The following is a 19953-nucleotide window of genomic DNA, read 5'->3' on the forward strand; positions in this document are numbered from 1 at the left end:
CAATCTGGTAGGATGTTTAAAGTTCTGCCTTCATTGACACTTTTTGTTTGCACAGAGCCTCAAGTCCTTCCTGGGAAGGCGCAGAGCTATGCACATGCATGTGGTCTTCTAGATTCTCAAGAATATGTCAGAGCTTTTCCAAGCTCTCTATGAACAGCACTTTCCCCCTTCCATTTTTCTAGTCAGCCTCTTGTTAGTCCCACCTGGTATCACCATCTCAGGTAGTTGAATGACAAGTCAAAAAGTGACTTTGAAAAAGCAGAGAAGTTTGAGAAGGTGACAGGGCAGATGCAAACCCACTTGGAGAAGCAAAAGTTACAGGCAGTGATGGTCTGGTAAAAAGCAAGACACCCAATCCAAAAACATAAATTTGGGGGTATCACTAAAACAGAAGTGAGTGGTTAAGAAGTATCTAAAGCCATTCAGAGAGAAGAATGCATTTGTGAAACAGAGTAAGTGCATGAAAATGTTGGCAGAAGAAACAAAACAATTGGGAAAATTTGTAACAATATTGGTTAAATAAGAAGAATCCAGTCTTAATCTCTTTACTTACAGTAGCTAGGAGTGCTGATTGTCCCACCTCTGTCAGTGACAGGCCCTGTGATCCTGGGTGTAAGTGAGCTGCTGTCCCTCTCTGATCCTGAGCTTTCTTAGGAAGCAGTGTTTCTCAAATTTTACTTATTTGTGTATAACCTTCCTGATTTTTTTTTTTTTTTGCTCAGCTTTACCTTTTTTTAATGCTTTTTAAATTTTTATGGATACACAATAGGTATATATATGTTTATGGGGTACATGTGATATTTTGTACAGGCAAACAATGTATAAAGATCAAGTCAGAGTAATTGGAATATCTATCACCTTAAACATTTATCATTTCTTTGTGTTAACCTTCCTGATTTTTAAAAACCATATCTAAATATCATTTCTTCAATTTACTTAATTTTTATAAAAATTGACTCCCTTTTAAAACTTAAATACCACTGTAATCTTTGTGAAATTATGAGTTTGATATGTTGCATTTTTTCCTAATACTCATTAAAATAAACCTCAAATTACTAAAATACAAAATGCTCCTCCATATACCACCTATCTCACTTTGGGAAACAGTGGATTCAATGTCTAAGGTTCTTTCCATGTTTGTGATTGTGTGTGTGGGTTTTCCCAGTACCTTCAACTCAGACATGTACTAAGATTACTTCTTAATACCTATCTGTGAGGATGAGGTCATCTGGAGTTTAGAATGGACTGGTCTGAGATTAAACCATGTTGGCAGCAGCCACTGAATAACCAACCCATGGTGATGGTGAACAGTGGGTAGAGATACCTCAGAGCTGAGATCTAGTGTAGAAATGTCCGTACTTTTACAAAGTATATGAAATACATTAATAATTCCACAGACTCCTAGAGGTTACCACAACACAATCGATGTTCACAACAATAAAACCTCACTTAGCTTTATTTCAGTGCTTACTCTATGCCAGGGCACTATACTAAGCCTACTATAAGCATTTACTCCTTACAACCACTCTCTGCTTAAGAGGAATTATTATTCCCATTTTACAGATGAGGAAACCAAGGCTTGGAGCAAATAAATGATTTATCAATCTCCTCATAATCTCCTAATGAGTTGCTATAGGTCCTTTCTCTTACCTCTGAAGGCAACCCTGCCATGTTGGCGTGGCTTGCAGAGGAAGCTCGTTACAGGGGCAGAAATCTGCCTCCTAATGTTTTATCAGAGACACTAGTTTTGTTCCCTGGGGCCACATAACACAGATGAAGTAAAATTATCCCTCATTTAATTCGCCCAATTTATAGATGAGAAAATGGTGTTCAATTTGGGGTTTCATGCATGAAGTCAGCCTTCAGAAGACAGGATAACTGTTTTCTCTTTCCTCTCCAGACTAGCACGTCCCCACTGGTACTAGCGGATGTTTGCTCTAAGAAGGATAGGACACTTTAAGACGGACATCAATGAACCACCAGCAGAGGGTGGCCTCCTGGTAAGGGTCTACCATCCAAGACAACTGAGGGAATGGGGAACTCAGCCTGGGGAAGAGAAGATGAAGGCATAGCCCCTTCAAGTATGTGCCCAACTCTCAGTATACAAATGAGGGAAATGGCTTGTTCTGCCTTATTTCAGTGGCTAGAGACAGCACTTGTGGAGAAAAATTACCAGAAAGTAGGAAGTTTGCCTCCGTAACTAGCTGTGTGACTGTTAGTAAGTCATTTAACTAAAGAGGTTCCTCCAAGATAGATGGGAGTATGACTTGGGGGACCTATGGATTTTCCTTATAACCCCAAAATGCTGTGATCGCGATGAGTCTTGCCCCAAGTTACACAGCTTGTGGCAGAGCGGGGACTCGAATACATCTCCCCTGATCCCAAGTCCAGCACTCTCTCTATGCCATGTACCATAAATTTAAAAAAAATTACGCAGAATAATGTTTAGAAACTATCCCACATGTAATTGTTTATTAATTACTACAAGTTTCTCTTTCTCAGTAGCCGCACTTTAAAAAGGAAACGTGTGTCTACAAATATAGAATTCTGTAAAGTAAGTAATTTATATCTAAGTGGACTTCATTGGAGTGCAGAGAACTCCGGTGAGTGAATGCTTCTCCCATGTTCGAAGCAATGAAAAGTGAGGGGGAAAGTGAGAGACAGCAGAAGCTGCGCTTGCTTGTTCCTGATTGTGAGGACATGCCAGCAAGCAAGAAGGGGCATCCTGGCTGGAGACGGAAACCCTGGGAAATCTGCTTCACTCTCTCTTCACCAAGGGAGCAAACTGGTGCTCCATGAGTTCCATGTGGCTCCTTTAAAGATGCCCGTGAGGGCTACGAATGTCACTTAGTCACCTCAAGAAGGAACTGCAAGTTAGGATCCATTCCAAACGCTGTCTGTATGTGGTCTGATGGGGCTCTGCTTGAGTTGTAGGACTAAACATTAGGTTAGTTTAACCTATGTGCTGGGATTTCCTTAAGTACCCTGGAACAGTGTTATATTCCATAGATTCTTATATTCTCTATATATTTGAAGACTGCCATTCTATTCTATTGACTTAAGACAAGGAAAACAGCATTTTCCACTGGCTGACAACATGTGCCAAGTGTCCACCTATATGAGACACTGAAATTAAAGGGTTCCAACTCTTGATGGGTTAATATCTCCTAGATACCTAAATCTGCATTTAAGAATCCTTATGCAAAACATAAAATATATAGAAAAGATGCCATATAGATTTGATTCCCATTTTGATGATAAGGATAACAAAGCCATTGGAATTTTGGAGATTTTAGAGCTGAAAGGGAACTTAATGATCATTGACTACAGTCTGCTAATTTTGTAGCTGAGGAAACTCAGTCTCCGAAACACATGAGCTATCCACAAGGTCACAGTGCTAGTTAGGGGCACAGTAGGAACAAGAAAGAGAGTAGAGTCAGCCCTCCCTATCCTTGGGTTCTGTTTCCATGGATCCAACAAACCTCAAATTGAAAATATTCAGAAAAAATATATAAATAAAAAACAATACAGTTTAACAACTATTTACATAGCATTTACATTGCATTAGGTAGTGTAAGTAATCTAAAGATGATTTAAAGTACACAGGAGGATGTGTGTAGGTTATATGCAAATACTACGCCATTTCATATCAGGGACTTGAGCATCCTGGATTTTGGTATTGGGAACCAATTGCCCCATGGACACTGAGGAATGTCTATATTCTAACTTTTAGGCTAGAGCTGTTTCACCAACATGATGCTGACAACAAGGACAATATTTTCCGCAACAATTCTAGGAGACAACCAGGCTAATAATCAGAGGTCTATATTCTGCTGCCAATGTCTGGGTGTATCAGGCCAACTAAATGGGCTATTGTACCTCAAATTCCCTAACCAAAGAAATGAAACACTAATCAATGCCCTGTCAGATACGGGGAGGGTTCATTCAGACGAGAAACAGATGCTCTTGGAAATACAGCTACTCAAAGAAAGGAATTGCTCTCAGAATGATGCACCAAGGAAATAGCTCTATCTTTGGCTACTTTAAAAGGACTAACCACGCCCCATACATGTGACATGGGACCCAGACATCTAACCAACTAGTTCCAATAGATTATAAACAAATTAAGAACATAATTTAAAAAACACTATGCATGCAAACTAATAATTACTTGACTACACTGAGTTTTAAAGAGAAGATAAATATACACCTCCCTGGTTTAAGGTAAGTTGTATAAGGTGTGTGAAATGTAAATCATTCTATGCCTTTTGTTCTGTGATTTTATTATTTTTTAAAAGCATCCACTTATCTGGGATACTGATTCTTTCTCATGCTTAATCACTAGACAATGTGCTTTCCAGGGACAAGGACTGATTATTCAACTTTCTGTCCATCCAAAACATTTATGGAGCATCTACTGTATGCCCACTATATACCCAGTGCCTAACACAGTGTTTGGCATGTGGTAAGGACTCAAATTTAATCCAATAAATAGCAAAACCCACAGGCATTTTCCAAAGCACAGAAATCTCAGCATATTTGACTCTTCCATTAAAATCATTTAAATTCCACCTTACAAATCTGAATCATGCCCTTGACATGCTCTAGTGTATCTGTGCACAGACCTGTGATGTTATCAGTCTAACACATGTGTGATCTCTCGGCATGAATAAGCTTGATGAATACTATATAGAGTTTCAATTGCAGACTTCAGACAAAGAAGGCATATTCTATGACCAGCCAAAATGGCATGAGGTCCTACAGTCCCTTCCTCTGACTCTATGGTAGAGAACGATGCTTTCCTAAATCTGAAAGACTTCCACTGAATGAAACAGTCTGCCTAGCTAAAGCCTTAAGTGTCTAAACGGAAGGTCAGACTGATTTCTTGAGGTAAGTATGGTTTTCATCCCAAGTGTAGCAAATTTCACTGGTGTTACATTACCGACTTACTTAAATCATTTGCTAGATGACATAAAATTGCAGGTAATTACACTACAAATAGTAATTATATGAACTTTTCTTATACAAAAGCAAGTAAATTTGAGCCTTATTCAATATTCTGTTAGGGAAATTTTAAATTAAATATTCCATTTTATTTAGAAAGAGAAACATTAGAAGAATATATATTCGGGAGAAAGTAGGGGGTAGAAAAGCTTGCTATTCACCAGTGTATTGGAATTACACAGTGGAGATCATGTGCTGCTACTTGATACAACTGAATTTCCTAAATTTAAATGATTTCAGCGGGACTGACACACAAAACGGCCTGCACAGACCTAGTCCACGCCTAGGCTCCCCCTCTCAAAATATTTTTTTAAAAATAATGTCTCACGATCCTGAAATAATTGGGATGCCAGATGTAAGACATTTCATCAGAAACTTTCTGCAAACTAACCCAAACCAAATCTTAAGATGTTGCTTAAGAACATCTTCCTTGACACCAGGAAAGAGTTTGGGTCCTGGGTGTGGATTTGCCTGATGGACTGACTGGCTGCTCTCAAAAATGGAAACATATGTGGGCACAATGAAGGAAAGGCTTTGGACATTAGGCAAAGGAATTTTCTTATTCCTTTTTTATCCTCTGTGTGTTTTTTATATTCTCCTAGCCAATAGGTATATTAGTGACTTTTTATTTTCAAAAGTGCAAAAATTGAATGCTTTTGGTGTTACTTCTCAAAACAAAAACCTAACTCTAGTATCCATACTTTCTTTACAATTTGATGACAATTTTTAAGGAAAGAAAGTGAAAGCTCACACATACTCATTGCAAGAACTAGAAGGAAGACAATTATTATCAACATGATGATTATTATTACTAAATAAGGCTTGAAGGAACTCACCTCTATACATCACAAAGAAAGAAATTATCTGGTTTACAGCTGATGGGACCACAATGAAAGTGTGATTTGAGATAGCTAAGAACAGAAATAAATTTGAATTTTCTGCTCTAATTTCACCCTCCACATAAACCTCTCTGCTCCAGATTCATGCTTTTCTAAGTTGTTTGCATAATGCATAGGTGCAGACTTTGTTTCAAGTTCATGTAAGAGCAGATGCCCTTACTTAAGGCTAAGCAAAGAGGAAATGCATTCCTCATAGGAGTCCAAATCCAACCTAGCTTGGATTGTCTAGCATGCCTAATACAAACTGCTTGCTTCCAGGTCAATTCTAAAATAGAAAGAACATATCTCTCCAGAGGTGCACATTTTGAAGATTATAAAACTTTAAAAACAACCTGTTCCACATTTCAAAACTCATTTCTTTTAATGCCAACAAAAGAATACCAAGAAAATAATTTTAGATAATTTTTCAATCTGCCTCCTGAAATTTGCTACCAGGAAAAGAAAAAAAAAAAAGCTCAAGAGGAAAATTATTTCTCCGTTTTTCATTAATTAGTTTTCTACAGTTTGGAGAATATGAATTCAGCATGTTGTGGAATTATGTCATGAATTGTACTAACAGATGCTAGCAATCCTTAAGTTTAAAGATTGAAAAATAAAATATGAAACATTTATTAGAAATACTTTATATTGCTTCAATTTGGTTGTAAATAATACACAGCTGAATAAAACCATGAAATCAAAAGAATATTCAGTCACACAGGAAAAGTGGACATTTTTAAGGGGAATGAATGTTTCAATTTGAACAAAATTTAAGTGTTTAAAAAACAAATAAAATTGACTATTGCTCAAAAAAAAAATTCTGGTGGGGGTAGTCTTGACATTTTACAAAGAATTTACACGTAGGAAGGGCTTAAGTTGACCTCCACAACTTAAATGTCTGAAATGAAGCTAGAGCAAAATTTAAAGGACATTTGTCCTTTTGGTTTTTTAAACACTTTGGCTCCTTCCTTCCTTCTTTTTCTTCTATTAATTTATCCTAGTTTTCTACCTTTGTACACACAAACCAAGTGTCCATCAAATCAGGCACCAAAAAGCAGCACTCTTAAATACGATTCACTCAGGCTGAGCTTCAACAGTAATCATTGATGTTTTTATTAATTATAACTCCTTTTTTTCCTCCAAAAGGAACAAAACGAAGTCTCTTGGGTCAGACCAGCAATCATTAAACGAAAAAGAAATAAATAAGAAGTTAAAAATAGAGAGAATGTGTTAAAAAGAAGGAAGAAGTACTGCTCATAACCAAACTGTCATCTTAAAAAAGAAACATTGCCACACTTCAAATCTGATTCAAACAGAAAGCTTCTCCCCTACTTTTGAAACAAATAATTCCACCTCAAATCCACATTTTCAGAGAAGCCCCTAGCTTTCTGCATCTGATTCCTGCAACATCCTTTCACCTCAATGAGGTAAAAGCCAGTCACTATTTCTCTCCCAGTCACCCCCACTGAAGCTCCTTGTAAATTTCAGCATAAACTCAGAGCCTTCACCATGGGTTTAGAAGATAATGACACATTTCAGCTATCACCCCCTAGATTGAAAGATTAAAAAGACTGCCCAAATTTTAGGGGAAATGAAGGTACATGGGCTCACTCTGCAGTTGCAGTTTTCAGCCCTCGTCGTCTAGAAGGTTCTCCGTGAGTATGGATGCCACGTGGGTATCCGGCGAGTGGGAGGGGAGTCACCCTACACTTTTGCCCATCTATTTGCAGAACTCTTTGAAAAGGGTATTTCTAAATCACTTTGCTCAAAATGCAGCAAAATTCATCCGGTATTGCTCACAATGCACCCACGGGAGATCCTGCATGTAATAAGCGTAGTGTTAACCCACCCAGCTAATATTTAGATAGTGAATGGGGTGGAGGCGCAGGGAGGAATATGTCGCGCGTGAAAAACTCAGGGTGGAAAAGTAAATGCAGAACTCAGTCCCCGAGGAACAGAGGAATACATTCGCGTCTCCCTCGGTGGAGAGAGGACAGAGAGCCAGGTGGCGGGCGTCGCGACCAGCAATCGCGACATTCGGTCTGAGCTAAGTATCGAGCGGAACTGGACCACAACCCAAAGAAATAAGCTTTTTCCGGAGCGACGAGCTGCTCCCGATTTCAAAGGAAAAAAAAAAAAAAACACAACTCTCCGGGGGTGGAAGATGGCGGGGGCGGGGAGAGAGGCCCAGGAGGAGGGTCGCAAGGCCGCTCCGGGCGGCGAGCGCGGCGACACGGCCCGCGGCGCCCACCGCGACGGAGCCGGACACGCAGCCGCCGCCGCCCCGCCCGCCGGCCCCCTCCCCCGCCGCTTCCTCTCGCTCTCCCAGCCCCTTCCCCCACGTGTGGATGACGTCAAAATTCCGCGAAAAAGCCGCGTGGTGGCTCCGAGCGGAGGCGCGAGTCCGCGCCCAGCGGCCCCTCCCGGGGCGCCCGGGGAGGGAGGGGCCGAGGCGGCCGTTCCTTTCCCTCCCGGAGGCCGGGCTCCCCGACGCCGCCGGCCGGACGCCCCCCGCCCCAAATCTCACCGGAAAATTCACTTTTCTAAAGCAAATGCATTTCCAGAGCTGTTTTCGGCGCTGTGAGGCGTGTCCTGAGCGGAATCAGACAGGAAGAGGGGAAATTCGGTCTTTTTCTTGCCTTTTTCCCTGAGGGAGGGGAGTAAGATCCTAGGTGGGGGGACGGATGGCAGGGGCTGCCCTCTCAGCCCGCGCCTGTCGCATCTGCCGCCCGAGTGCAGCCCGGCCACGCCGAGGTGCGCCGACGGGGCAGACAGCGTGGACGGGCCGGGCCAGCTCTGCCCCGCGAGCGCAGCCCCCAGGGCCGCCGCGGAGACCAGGGGGTCCCGGACGCGGGTTCGCACCTGCGGGCGCCCTGCCCGCACCGGGAGCCTCAAGTCGCCATCCGCACCCACCCTCCGTCCCGTGCTCTTCAGCTCGAGACTTTCCCTCTCCCCTTTTCTCGTACTTCTCCACTGTCCCTTTGCTTCCTCCCCAGTCCTCTTTCCGAGCCTCCTGACTTCGCGATCTACTTTAGGTGGCAGTCGGATGTTCGGTTTTGGTTGACCGTCCACCCCTCCATGGAGAAACACAAACACAGCTCTAGTCTGCGGAGCTGGGGGGAAGCCGATGCCCCCATTCTTGAGCCCGAATTCAGCCCCCTTCCCCGCCACCCGTCCCCAGCGCCCCTGCGCAGAGGCGGCGGGACCTGAACCGGCGCGGCCGACGATAGGATCACCTGGCTGGCCGGCAGCCGCCAGGTGAGCTTGGGAGTATGTTGCAGGTTGCTGCAGAAATGTGCCCATAAACGCCCAGCACTCGGCTGCACCCTACACCTACAGGGTATTGTACACTTTCCAACCGAAACTCCAAAACGCGAGGAACAGGGGGTGGGGAACCAGCCCAAGAGGGAATAAAAGCCCAATAAAACTTGCGTTCACTTAAGTTTATCGCCGATCTTACAAAGGACAGGATATAGTTTTTCCTTGAGGAGTGAAAAAGGGATAAGGAAAAACTGACTTTTTTTTTCCACGGTGGCCAGTTTTGACTTCAAAGCCAGAGCACAGGCGCTTGCGCTTTTTCTTTAGACCCAAGTCTACACTCAAAGAAAATGCGCACGTTTGGCCAGAAGGCAACGTGCCTTTTCCCGCGTGCTAGGTGGAGTGCTCTTTAGCTAGGAATTAAGGCTTTAACACATGGTTGGAGTGGCGACCCAAAGGGAAAACCCTTTCCAGCCCAAGCCTCCGGAGACACGCCTGCCACCTCCGCGCCCTCTCGCGCCCCACCCCACGTGCCGGAGCCCGAAGAACTATCCGGCATGGATGCGCCACGCGGTTCACGTTCGGGAACAGTCCGTGATCGGAAGGGGAAGTGAAGGGGGAACTTAAAGAGGCGAGCTTGCCACGCGGGAAGCGCCCGAACTTGCGGGTCCCCTTGGATGAAGAGGGCCGCCGGGAAGGGTGGGGGGCGGTATCTGCCCGCGACCCCGTCAGCCCCTCCCCTGCCCGGGCCACCTCGACTCACTCCCCCAGCCGCCCCCCTCCCCGCTGGAATTTCTCTGTAAAGCAAGACGGGGTGGGGGGAGGGGAGAGGGAAGGGGCGTGAGGGCCCTCAGCTCACTCCAGGGACTTGAGGACTCGCCACCCAGGCTTTCTCCTCGGCGTGGGCCAGGCCTAAGAGACGACCACCCGCCTCTTCCCCGCCCCCCTCCCCCCGAGTTCGGGAGGCCCGGAGCTAGAGATGCTTCCTGCGGGGAGGCGGGTGAGGACCGCGGTCGGTTAGCTATCTGGGGTGTCAAGGCTGGAAGCCCTCGCCAGCTTCTGTCCTTGCCTGTCGGGTTAGAGTTATACTTGAAAATACCTCTCTCACTTCCCTTCTTTGCTCCCCTCTCCCCGGCACCTTCCTTTGATCCGCTCAAAGGCGGCGTAGGTGAAGTTTAAGTGATTCCCTTATGGGGTCTTAAAATGTAAGTTCATGTATTTAGCCGGAGTGACTCAAAAGCTTAAGTCGGGAAGTCCAACTTGACTAAAATCAATAGGTGATTGTTAGGGACACCAGCTGTGTTCCGGTGAGCGCAGTCCTCAGCCCGGGTGTCATCCGCTGCGCCGGGCTGTTTCATTTTGAGTTTGCAACTTGGGTTTTTCAGTGAGCTTTTTTTTCCTTCCGAAGCTAATGGCTTCCACAGCAATTAGACATTTTCCTCGCCCGCCCCTTCCCTCCCCTTTCTTTACATATACTAGATTGGATACTAATTCCTTCAGCTATTGATAAGGTCGGGGGCGCCCCGGCCTCCCCCCGCCCGCGCCCGCCCGGGTGCCGGCTTTCTCTCCGCCCTCCCTTGGCTTCCTTTTGATGTAGCGGGGAACGCGTCCTACTGAAAAAAAAAAAAAAAAAGAAGAAGAAAAAAAAAAAAAGAAAAAAAAGTAATCTGCCCGGTAACAATCAGCGCGCAGTAGCAGGAGCCCCAGAGCTATTGGCTATGCAAATAGAGGGAGGGGAGACGGCGCCCCAAACTCTTACTCACCCTTTTAAAGCGATATCCCCCTCCTCCCCACCCACCCCTTCCGCCCCACCCTCGTTTAAAGGGGCTGGTTCCCGGGCCCGAGTTAATCGCTTGCACCTCTGGTTTATTCGCTCCCCTCCTCCGCCTTGCAGGGAACCTAGCGTACAGCTCACCCAGCCCCCGCCACCCGCCCCGCTTGTCTCCTCGCCCCTGTTCGGGCCCCCTTTCTCGGTGAAGGAGGTCCTTGGTTGGCCTCGGTGTGCCCAGACAACCCGAGCCACGCCATGCTGATTGCACGTGCCAGCGCGGCCAGCACGCTGGGGCGCCGGGCGCTCTCCCTGCTCCCCAAGTGAAATACACTGGCAGGGTGAGGGGTGGCGGGAGGAAGGAGGTGAGGAAACGCCATCATATCCCCTGTTAAGACAGCCTTGACTCGAGGATGCGTAGAGCACATGTCAGCCCGACTGCGCAGGCAGCGTCTCCACCGCAGTCCCGCTCCTGAGGAGGAAGCCCTAGCTGGCGAGTGCAGCGCGAACCCGGAGGGGTCGGCGAGGATGCGGGCGGGCGAAGGACAGACAGTGGAAGCCTTGGCCTCAGGGGAAAGGAAGGGGTGGTGGTGTTGGCGCAGGGGGAGCGTGGGGGAGCCAAACCTAATCACTCTCTCGCCCCCTCCCCTCCCCCTCCCGGGCCATTTCCTAGAAAGCGGTATCAGTGTGGCCACGCTGCGCGCAGACACCTCGGGCGGCTTGTCAGCAGATGCAGGGACAAGGAAGCGGGTTTTTCCTGCGTGGCCGCCGGCCGCGGAGGGACCGCTGGTAGCCCTACCCCCGGCCTGCGGCAGCCCTGGGAGCTGCACTGCGTCGCCCACTGGCCCTCGTAGCGCCCCCAAGAACACGATGGTTTCTGCTCGAGGGTCACATTCTATCAAGCCGGAGAAGCAGCGCCCCCTCCCTCCTAACACCCACCCGTTCCTCTTCCTCTCCACACACATCTGCAGGGGGCCGCGGGGACGTTTTTCTGATCCCTTTAATCGGGCTTTTGAAACAGCTTCTAAGTTATCAGGAACATAAACTTCAGGGACATAACCTTTATCTCTGGGTATGCGAGGTTGCTATTTTCTTAAACCATCCCCCTTATTTTTCACTTAAGGGATCTGTTTCTAAATTGTCTGAGCTCACCCCATCTTCAAGTAATCCACCCTCCATTCCTGATCTTGGGTACATGGGCAGGAGAAGGTTTTGAAGAAGCCAAAGTTGGAGGGTCGTATTTTGGCACGATACACCTACAGAATATGCGAAATTAAAGGGAATAAATAGGAATTGGTGGGTTTTTGTGGGTTCCCCTACCCGGGGCCCCTGGCATGCGGGGCTGGATGGAGGGAGAGGGGTGGGGGGGCGGGGGGCCGCGTTTGAAGTTAGGTCGGGCCAGCTGCTGCTCTCCTTAATAACAAGAGGGGAAAGGAGGGAGGGAGGGAGAGATTGAAAGGAGGAGGGGAGGCCGGGAGGGGAGGAAAGGGGAGGAGGAACCACGGAGGGGAGCGCGACCAGAGGGAGGAGAGCTAACTGCCCAGCCAGCTTGCGTCACTGCCTCAGAGCAGAGAAGAGCGAGCTTGGGGAGCGAGACAAGTTTGAAGGGGAGGACTGGTGCGAGTGAGGCAGCCCCCGCGGCTCTGCTCGCCCACCGCCCGACCCTTTCCTCTCTTCTCCGGCTTCTCTTTCTGCCCGCATCTATTCCCTGAAAACCCCCTATTTAGCCAAAGGAAGGAGGTAAGGGGAACCCTCTCCCCTCCCCCTCAAAAAAAAATTAAAAAAAAAAAACAAACTTTTTCAGTCCGAAGAAAGCAGAGGACCGAGTGGTCACCAGCTAGCCATGGAGCTTCTGTGCTGCGAGGTGGACCCGGTCCGCAGGGCCGTGCGGGACCAAAACCTGCTCCAGGACGACCGCGTTCTGCAGAATTTGCTCACCATCGAGGAGCGCTACCTTCCTCAGTGCTCCTACTTCAAGTGCGTGCAGAAGGACATCCAACCCTACATGCGCAGGATGGTGGCCACCTGGATGCTGGAGGTAGGTCTGCCCGCGACGCTGACTAGGAGCCACGGCCCCCCCCGATTCTCGGCCCCCCACGCAGGGACCCTAAGCCGGGAGAGGGCAACCCGTGCCGGCCTCCCGGCTCCTGTGCGCGACGTTATCCCGCGCCCTTTGGCGAGTCGCGCGGCTTCATTTCTGTTCCTTGCGGGATTAATTGGGGAGGTGCGGGGGGAGAGAGAGGAAAATCTGGGAGAAGCGAGGCTGTCTTGGGGCCGGGGTGGGGGAGCATCCCGCGCGCGTGTGCCTGCATGTGGCTTCCTCTTCTTCCCACCCCCATCCCGACCTGTCTTTTGCGAAGCCGCGGCGGCTGCTTTCGGTGCCGCGACGAAGCGAGTAGGAGCGTGAAATTGGGACCCACTGTAGAAAATCAGCCCCCCAAAAGGCCAGAGCACATTTGTCCTAGCCTCAGGTCCCCGCATGTGGTCGCGACTCCGCGTTGGCACTTCAGGGGGGAGGGGGAGGGAGAAGGAGAGAAACGGGGAATTCAGGAGCCCCGGAAGTCACAATGAAGAAACGTGTTTTAGGGGAACCCAAAAGAACCACTTCTTTGCCCCAGCTCCGAGGCTCTGCCGAGCGAGCTGTGTGCCCACGTATGCACAGCCTGGACCTGCCGTGGTTTCGCCATGTTGCTTTGCAAACTCCGGTTGGAAAGGCTGGGAAACGTCGCCCTCTCGCCCTCGCACCCCAGTATCCCGGCCACCCCGCTTCGAACCGTGCCCTCTCCCCCAGCCCCCACCTCCCGAAGGTTACTTACAGTTTGGCTTTCCAGCTTCCTCGGTGCGGAGATTTGGGTGGGGTAGGAAGGGGGAGGGGGTGTGTGCAGGGGGGATATCGGGGCACCCCTAAAGGAGAGGCCAGAGCCCCCCGGGCCTCTTTCCGGGCTCCCTGTTCCCTTCTTTCCCCCAGCTCGTCAGCGCGTTCCCCAGTGTCTGCCCTTGTGGGCCGCAGCCGGACACTCCCGCCGCGGCTCTCAGCCCTCAAGTTTCCCCCAGGGATCCAAAGCCCCAGGGGTCGAGATACAGACCTTTCTGGCACCCAAAACCTCCGTTTCGGGAAGCCTGGATCCTCTTTGGGGTTTTCACGCCAAAAGGGCTTTTCTAGGATATTTCCTCGATTTTTAATTATTTTTTGAAAGCGTCCCCCCCTGCTCCGGCTCCAGCTGCCGAGGCTGCGGCGCTCTTCCTCCTCTCCTCCCTCCCCCGCTCGCTCCGCCGCTCCCCACCCGCCCCCCCGGCAGCGGCCCCCGGCCGCAGGGACGCCCCCGGACATTTTTTCCAATTGTCGGGAATGATAGAGCAGGATCTGGGGGTCCGGACGGGACCAAGAAGTGGACCCCCGGAGCCTCCAGAATATTTTTATTGATTTTTTGAAAAGATGACGAAATCCAAAAAAGAGAGTGAGTGAGTTAGAGTGCGCAAAGGAGCGAGGAGCCAAAGGGAGCGTCGCGGGGCTGCGGCGGCTACTGCGCATTTCCTTCACGCCCCGTTTTGGATCTTCAATTCACCCCCTTTTTTAGGCTCCCCGGTAATATCCAAACACTGAGGGGCTATTCCCACTTACCCCAGCCTCCTCGTCTTTATTCTTATCACACAGTACACTCCCCTCCCCCTCCCCACAAAAAAATTTTTTTGTTTCCTATAGATCACGCTTTTTCATCCTTTCTCTCTTTTTCTGATACTACTTTCTCTCCCCCCACCAACCCTTTCCCACTCCCACTGTAGGTCTGTGAGGAACAGAAGTGTGAAGAAGAGGTCTTCCCTCTGGCCATGAATTACCTGGACCGCTTTTTGGCGGGGGTGCCGACTCCTAAGTCCCATCTGCAACTCCTGGGTGCTGTCTGCATGTTCCTGGCCTCCAAGCTCAAAGAGACCATCCCGCTGACTGCGGAAAAGTTGTGCATTTACACCGACAACTCCATCAAGCCTCAGGAGCTGCTGGTAATGACTGTCCCCTTGCTCCCTTCCTTTCTGCCCTTCCCACTTTCTCCTGGCCAACAACATGCCGTTTACCCACCACTCCAAAATAAATTCTCAGGATCCGCAATGACCTTGCCACTGGAATTTTCCTGCTTGGAGGAGATTTCTCTCTTAATAGGAGATAACTTGCTTTTTGTGTTCCTACTGTGTGCCAGGCACCCTGCTAAGCGCTGAGGCTACATCCATGAATAAGATCCTCATGGAGACTTGGGTTGGTGAGATTCATTTGCAATGGTGTGTACCATGCATGTGTACAGGGAAACGTGGAATATTTTAATTAACAGTTATAATATTTAAATTAAATTCCAAATTTTCAAACACTGAACTCTGAGAAAATAGTTTGACTTCTCAGCACTCTAGGAATGTGTTCACATGATAGGAACATTGTTACGGTGTGTCTCCTAAGAACCTGGCGTTCAAAGGTAGTGTCTTACTTACCTGTGAAGTCTCCAGATACCTACACATAGTAGCTGTTCACTAAATATCAGCTCATTGACTTTTAAGCAAAGTCAAAAGTTGGTCTTTTATTGAACGAGTCTGAGGCCTGAGTTCTTAGCTCCAGTGGGAGTGTGACCTCTGCACAACCCCAGGGGTCCTGTCTTGACTCTGGTTTTCTGCCAGAGAACTTTTTTCCCACCCAGTCTAACTCCTTTTCCCTGCAGCTCCGCACATAAGACGGCCATATTGCAGCAGTGCTGGATGGAAGAGCGCCTCCAAGGCCCACCTTCAGTGGTTTGCACACCTTTCTTTGCGCTGTTTCCGAAAAGGGCCCCCCTCTGCCCATCCCCTCCCCCTCCTCACTGGCAGGGCCTGCACAAAGTCCACAGGGCTGAGACCGGTTTCTTGAACTGAGCTCTTTGTGAGCAGCCTTCCTTTCTGGGGCTGTGCTGCCATCTAGTGGCAGACATGCGCACGGTTGGGGGCGGCATTGCGGAGAATGCAGAGGCCTGAATGACTTCACCTTTGAACCGCTGCCAGATTTCAGCTGCTTCTGGTTTGGTCCGAGAGGCCCAGAAAGGTGCTTTCTTCTGGGAGATCTGCTTCCTTTAATAATGGTGCAAGAAGAGTGGCTTGGACTCACAATCCCCTTTGAGAAGGAAGGGATGGGACTTAGGGGCACTTTTGAAGATGCTGGCTGTTTAGTCTCTCCGTAAAAGACAATGCAGATTTTAAAGCTTGTAAAGAAAAAATTGTTAGAATTGGAGACCAATCTGTTTTTTTCATGGGAGAGCAGGAAAACTAACCTTCATTTGCTTCATTTATTTTTAACATGATGGTAGACTGAGGGGTTCTTCGGGACACCCTAATTTTTCCAGGACTAGCCAAGCTCATTTATATTGCTCCAAATAAACTTGGCTTTTCCCCCCATTCCCTGTCTCTTTATCCGAGAAGCTGGGATGTGGAGGAGTCGTCCTGCTATGCAAGTGAGAAAGCTGAGGCCTGGGAGGGGAAGGGCATGCCGCTCTTTAGCACTGCAGCCTCAGGGCTAGGGCTCTGGTAGCATCTGGCCCTTGGCTTACACATGGAAGAGATTCCAGGTTCTTAGGGTGAATGGGAAAGTGGGGTACACTGGCGAGCTGGTCCCTGTGTCTCATTCTTCTGAAAACAACTGATTGATGGGCATATTCTCTCCCTGAGTGCACATACATATTTTTAAATTTTTATTCTTGAACTGTTTCCCTTTGAGCACAATTTCCTATAAGTGTCTCAATAAAGGAGAGAAACAAGATTTTTCATCAGGGGGGCTGCTGGTCCCAAAAGAGACAGGGTTGTGTCCTCCCAGGACTTGGACTGAGGGATTCTGTGACCAAGAACAAACACCTTCACCTTGCCCCAAGTCACCTCCATCTGCAAAATGGGGTTGCTAATGACCATCCGGTCCTTTAGTCATGATGACAAAGGCCTGTGAAACATTTAGGTGAAAGGGCTGAGTGTCACATCCTGAAGATTTCTGCATGATATGTTAAAGGGGAAAGTTTTAACAGCAAAGAGAAAAATGGTACTTTTTGGCACCAAGTAAAAGCAAGCTAATTGGTTGCTAAGGAGTTGGGCCAAGGAACCTTATTTTGAGCTTTATCTTCATGCATCATTTTTCCATGAGGATTAAAAAGACTATTAATCCAGCGATAGAGACATATACAATAAATTACTACCAAAGGGCCACAATGACCTTGGCCATATCTTATTGTAGGTTCAACTTTCTGGGTGGGCAGGCAGCAGTGTTGCGTGGAAGTCAGGGTTTGGGGGCTTGGGGAGCTGGAGGGGAAAAGAAATAGAAGAAAATAGAATCTTGGCAGCCGCTACCTGGGTTCTCATTATTTTCAGTTGAGCCTAACATTTGAAGCATAAGAAGAGCCATCAACAACTTCAAAGCTTTATGGGCACGTTGACAAATGGGCCCGCCTTACAATCTAGCAGCCACGTCCTAATGAGCATCATTAAAACTGGTCTGGATCCCAACCCCCAGCACCCACCACCAGGTCAGCCTGTGGGTTTTATACTCTTCCTTCCTTGCCTCCCTTTGCCAGGAGTGGGAACTGGTGGTGCTGGGGAAGTTGAAGTGGAACCTGGCTGCTGTCACTCCTCATGACTTCATCGAGCACATCCTGCGCAAGTTGCCCCAGCAGAGGGAGAAGCAGTCTCTGATCCGCAAGCACGCGCACACCTTCATCGCCCTGTGTGCCACCGGTAAGACTAGGCTGGGGCTGGGGAGGGAGGGCGGGGAGCTCTTTGGGAGCTGTCCAGGGGGAGACAAAAGGTGCTACAAAACGTTCATGTTAGTTGGGGGGCTTAGGGGAGGGTCGGTCTTGAGTCGTCTAGAGTCCGGAGTTTCATTCCTAGGTTGCTTTTTCTTTAACTTTATCTGAGCTGCTATAATCTCTTTCACTGCTAAACTCATAAATGGTTTATGAGGACAGGTGTGGCAAGGGGAAAAAAATTAGTGCCTGTTAAAATATTCTTTATGATGTCTAAAGTGCTCTTTGAAGATTATATATACTGCTCACTGGCTGCATTTAAATCTTTAATCTTTTGAGGAAAAGGATGGCTTGGAGATAAGCCCAAGAGGAAATTTGGTGGGGGGAGGGGGCAAATATAGGTTAAAGGAACAATGTCAAGATAAATATGCGCCTGCCCTGGTAAGTGGTAAGGGAGACCAAAGGAATCCTTTTTCACCATAGGGCACTGAGTGCTGGACGGGGGAGTGAACCGGTTGGCTTTCAGGAAGGGTTCACTTGCTCAGCGCTGGGTTCTGATGCCCTCAGTTCATGTGGCCATGTTTTGCTTTTGGCTGCAGCATTGGACATAGCAAGTATAACTGGCTTTTTCCATGTTAAAAGCTTTGGGTCCACTGCATTGCTCCCACAGTTGATACATAGTTCCTACTTGCCCATTTGCTCTGGGTTTTCCTAATAAACTAAAGGCAGTGTTGTCTTGCTAAACTGAACCCTGGCCTGTTTCTCCTCTTGGTAGTGGCGATGGTTACAGACCCTGGAACCTTAATCACCCAGGGGAGAGGTGTCAGGAGTTCGTGTTTTCATAATCAGAAATGTTAGGTCTGACCATTTGGGCAGACCTTTTGGGGTAGCTCTCCTCAAATTGCCAAGAGTAGCTAAATTGTATAGGTGGGGCTCAGGGGTTAACTTTTTTCAATACTTTGTTACATGTTACTCATGAGTTTGCACAGATGATTATATAATGTGCAATATAGTGTATATGCTCAAAAGGTCAGGCTTTGCTACTTACCACTGGGTGACCTCGGAGCGGCTGTTTAACCTCTGTGAACCCCAGCTTCTCCGTCTGCAAAACGAACCTGTTGATGCAGCATCCTGCAGCCTTTTCAGAGTGGTAGGAAAATTAAAACCAGAAAGAGATGATGCACGTGGAAGTGTTTTGTGAACCAGGAGATGTGTAGGTCGCACATGCCATGGTACTAATTGTGAAAATGCCACCATCTCCTGTTTTAACCCTGAGTTTAACTGTTCCAGCCAAGGTGGATATGATGACTTTCCTTCTCTGGCTGCCCTCACCTGTTTCTGGCAGGACCCCTGCACTCTGCGCTTGCTGGCTTGAGTGTGGGATTCTAAGCCTTCTACTCTGGAGTCCAGAGGACAGGTTTCTGCTTGCTGGTTTTCTTTAGTCCTGCCCTTCTGGACCCAGATCAGGCCTCATGGCATGCACATGTGCCCCGTGTGCCTTTGTGGGAGAGGCGGTTGCCCTGCCTGAGGCCCTGGGGCTGGAGGAGGTTTGAGAGCTGCTGTGGACCCTTGCTGCCTTTTGGACAGTAGTGGTTCTTTGGCTTCCTTCCCTTCTCCTGCTGCCTGGCCTGGGCCTGAGAGGTCAGTCTCCCATTGACCTGTCATTTTGTCTCCCAGGCTCAGCTGTCCCTTTCCTCTCTTGTTATGATTCACTGTGCGGGAGGGGCAGACAGTCCGTTTTCTCTGGCCCTAGGACAGCTGACCCCCGACCCTGAACTACCCCATTGCCCAGCTGTTGATAGCCAGAGTGCTGCTTTGACGTCATCTCTTGACCAACAGATCTTTTGGGGTCTATCCACCCCCTTCCTCCTCTCTGATCTCTGATTGGAGTTGGGGTGCTGGGTGGAATTACCCGAGTGTGGGCAGATCCCCAGATTCTGTCTAGGCCCATTCTCTAAAATTGGGGATCCCATCCCCCATCTGTGGCCTTCTAGCCCAGATCTTTGGGCTGGCTGCCAACTTTGGGGCCAGAGGAGGGAGCTTGGGATTCAGGGACTGAGGACAGAGGTCCGAAGGGAGATAGAAGCAGTCATGAAGACTGCCTTTTGGGGGTGTTGAGCTACCTTTGGTCAGGGGGTGGGGAAGGATAAGAGAACAAACACCTCTGACCAAATGAAAACTGTGTGCCAAGTACTAAGCCTCCGGCATGGACTGCTCAGCAGAGGGAGGTTCTCAGAAGTTTTCCTGGGTCTGGGAAGGATAGGCCACCTTGCAAGGCATTTCTTTCTCCCTGATGGGCACTTGGGTTTGT

At 48.4% G+C, this 19953-nt stretch overlaps 1 protein-coding gene across 1 annotated transcript in view; it reads left to right on the forward strand.

Moving 5' to 3' along the window:
• Positions 1-12472: 12472 nt before the first annotated feature.
• CCND2 (cyclin D2) overlaps positions 12473-19953 on the forward strand; it is a 29793-nt gene continuing 22312 nt past the window's right edge. The window contains exons 1-3 of the mRNA XM_069490077.1: positions 12473-12946; positions 14692-14907; positions 17475-17634. Of these exons, the coding sequence (XP_069346178.1) occupies positions 12752-12946; positions 14692-14907; positions 17475-17634 (571 nt within the window). The 5' untranslated portion in view covers positions 12473-12751. The remainder of the gene's footprint in view (positions 12947-14691; positions 14908-17474; positions 17635-19953) is intronic.

Source organism: Eulemur rufifrons, chromosome 16 (genome assembly GCF_041146395.1).
Source record: "Eulemur rufifrons isolate Redbay chromosome 16, OSU_ERuf_1, whole genome shotgun sequence".
NCBI lineage: Eukaryota > Metazoa > Chordata > Mammalia > Primates > Lemuridae > Eulemur > Eulemur rufifrons.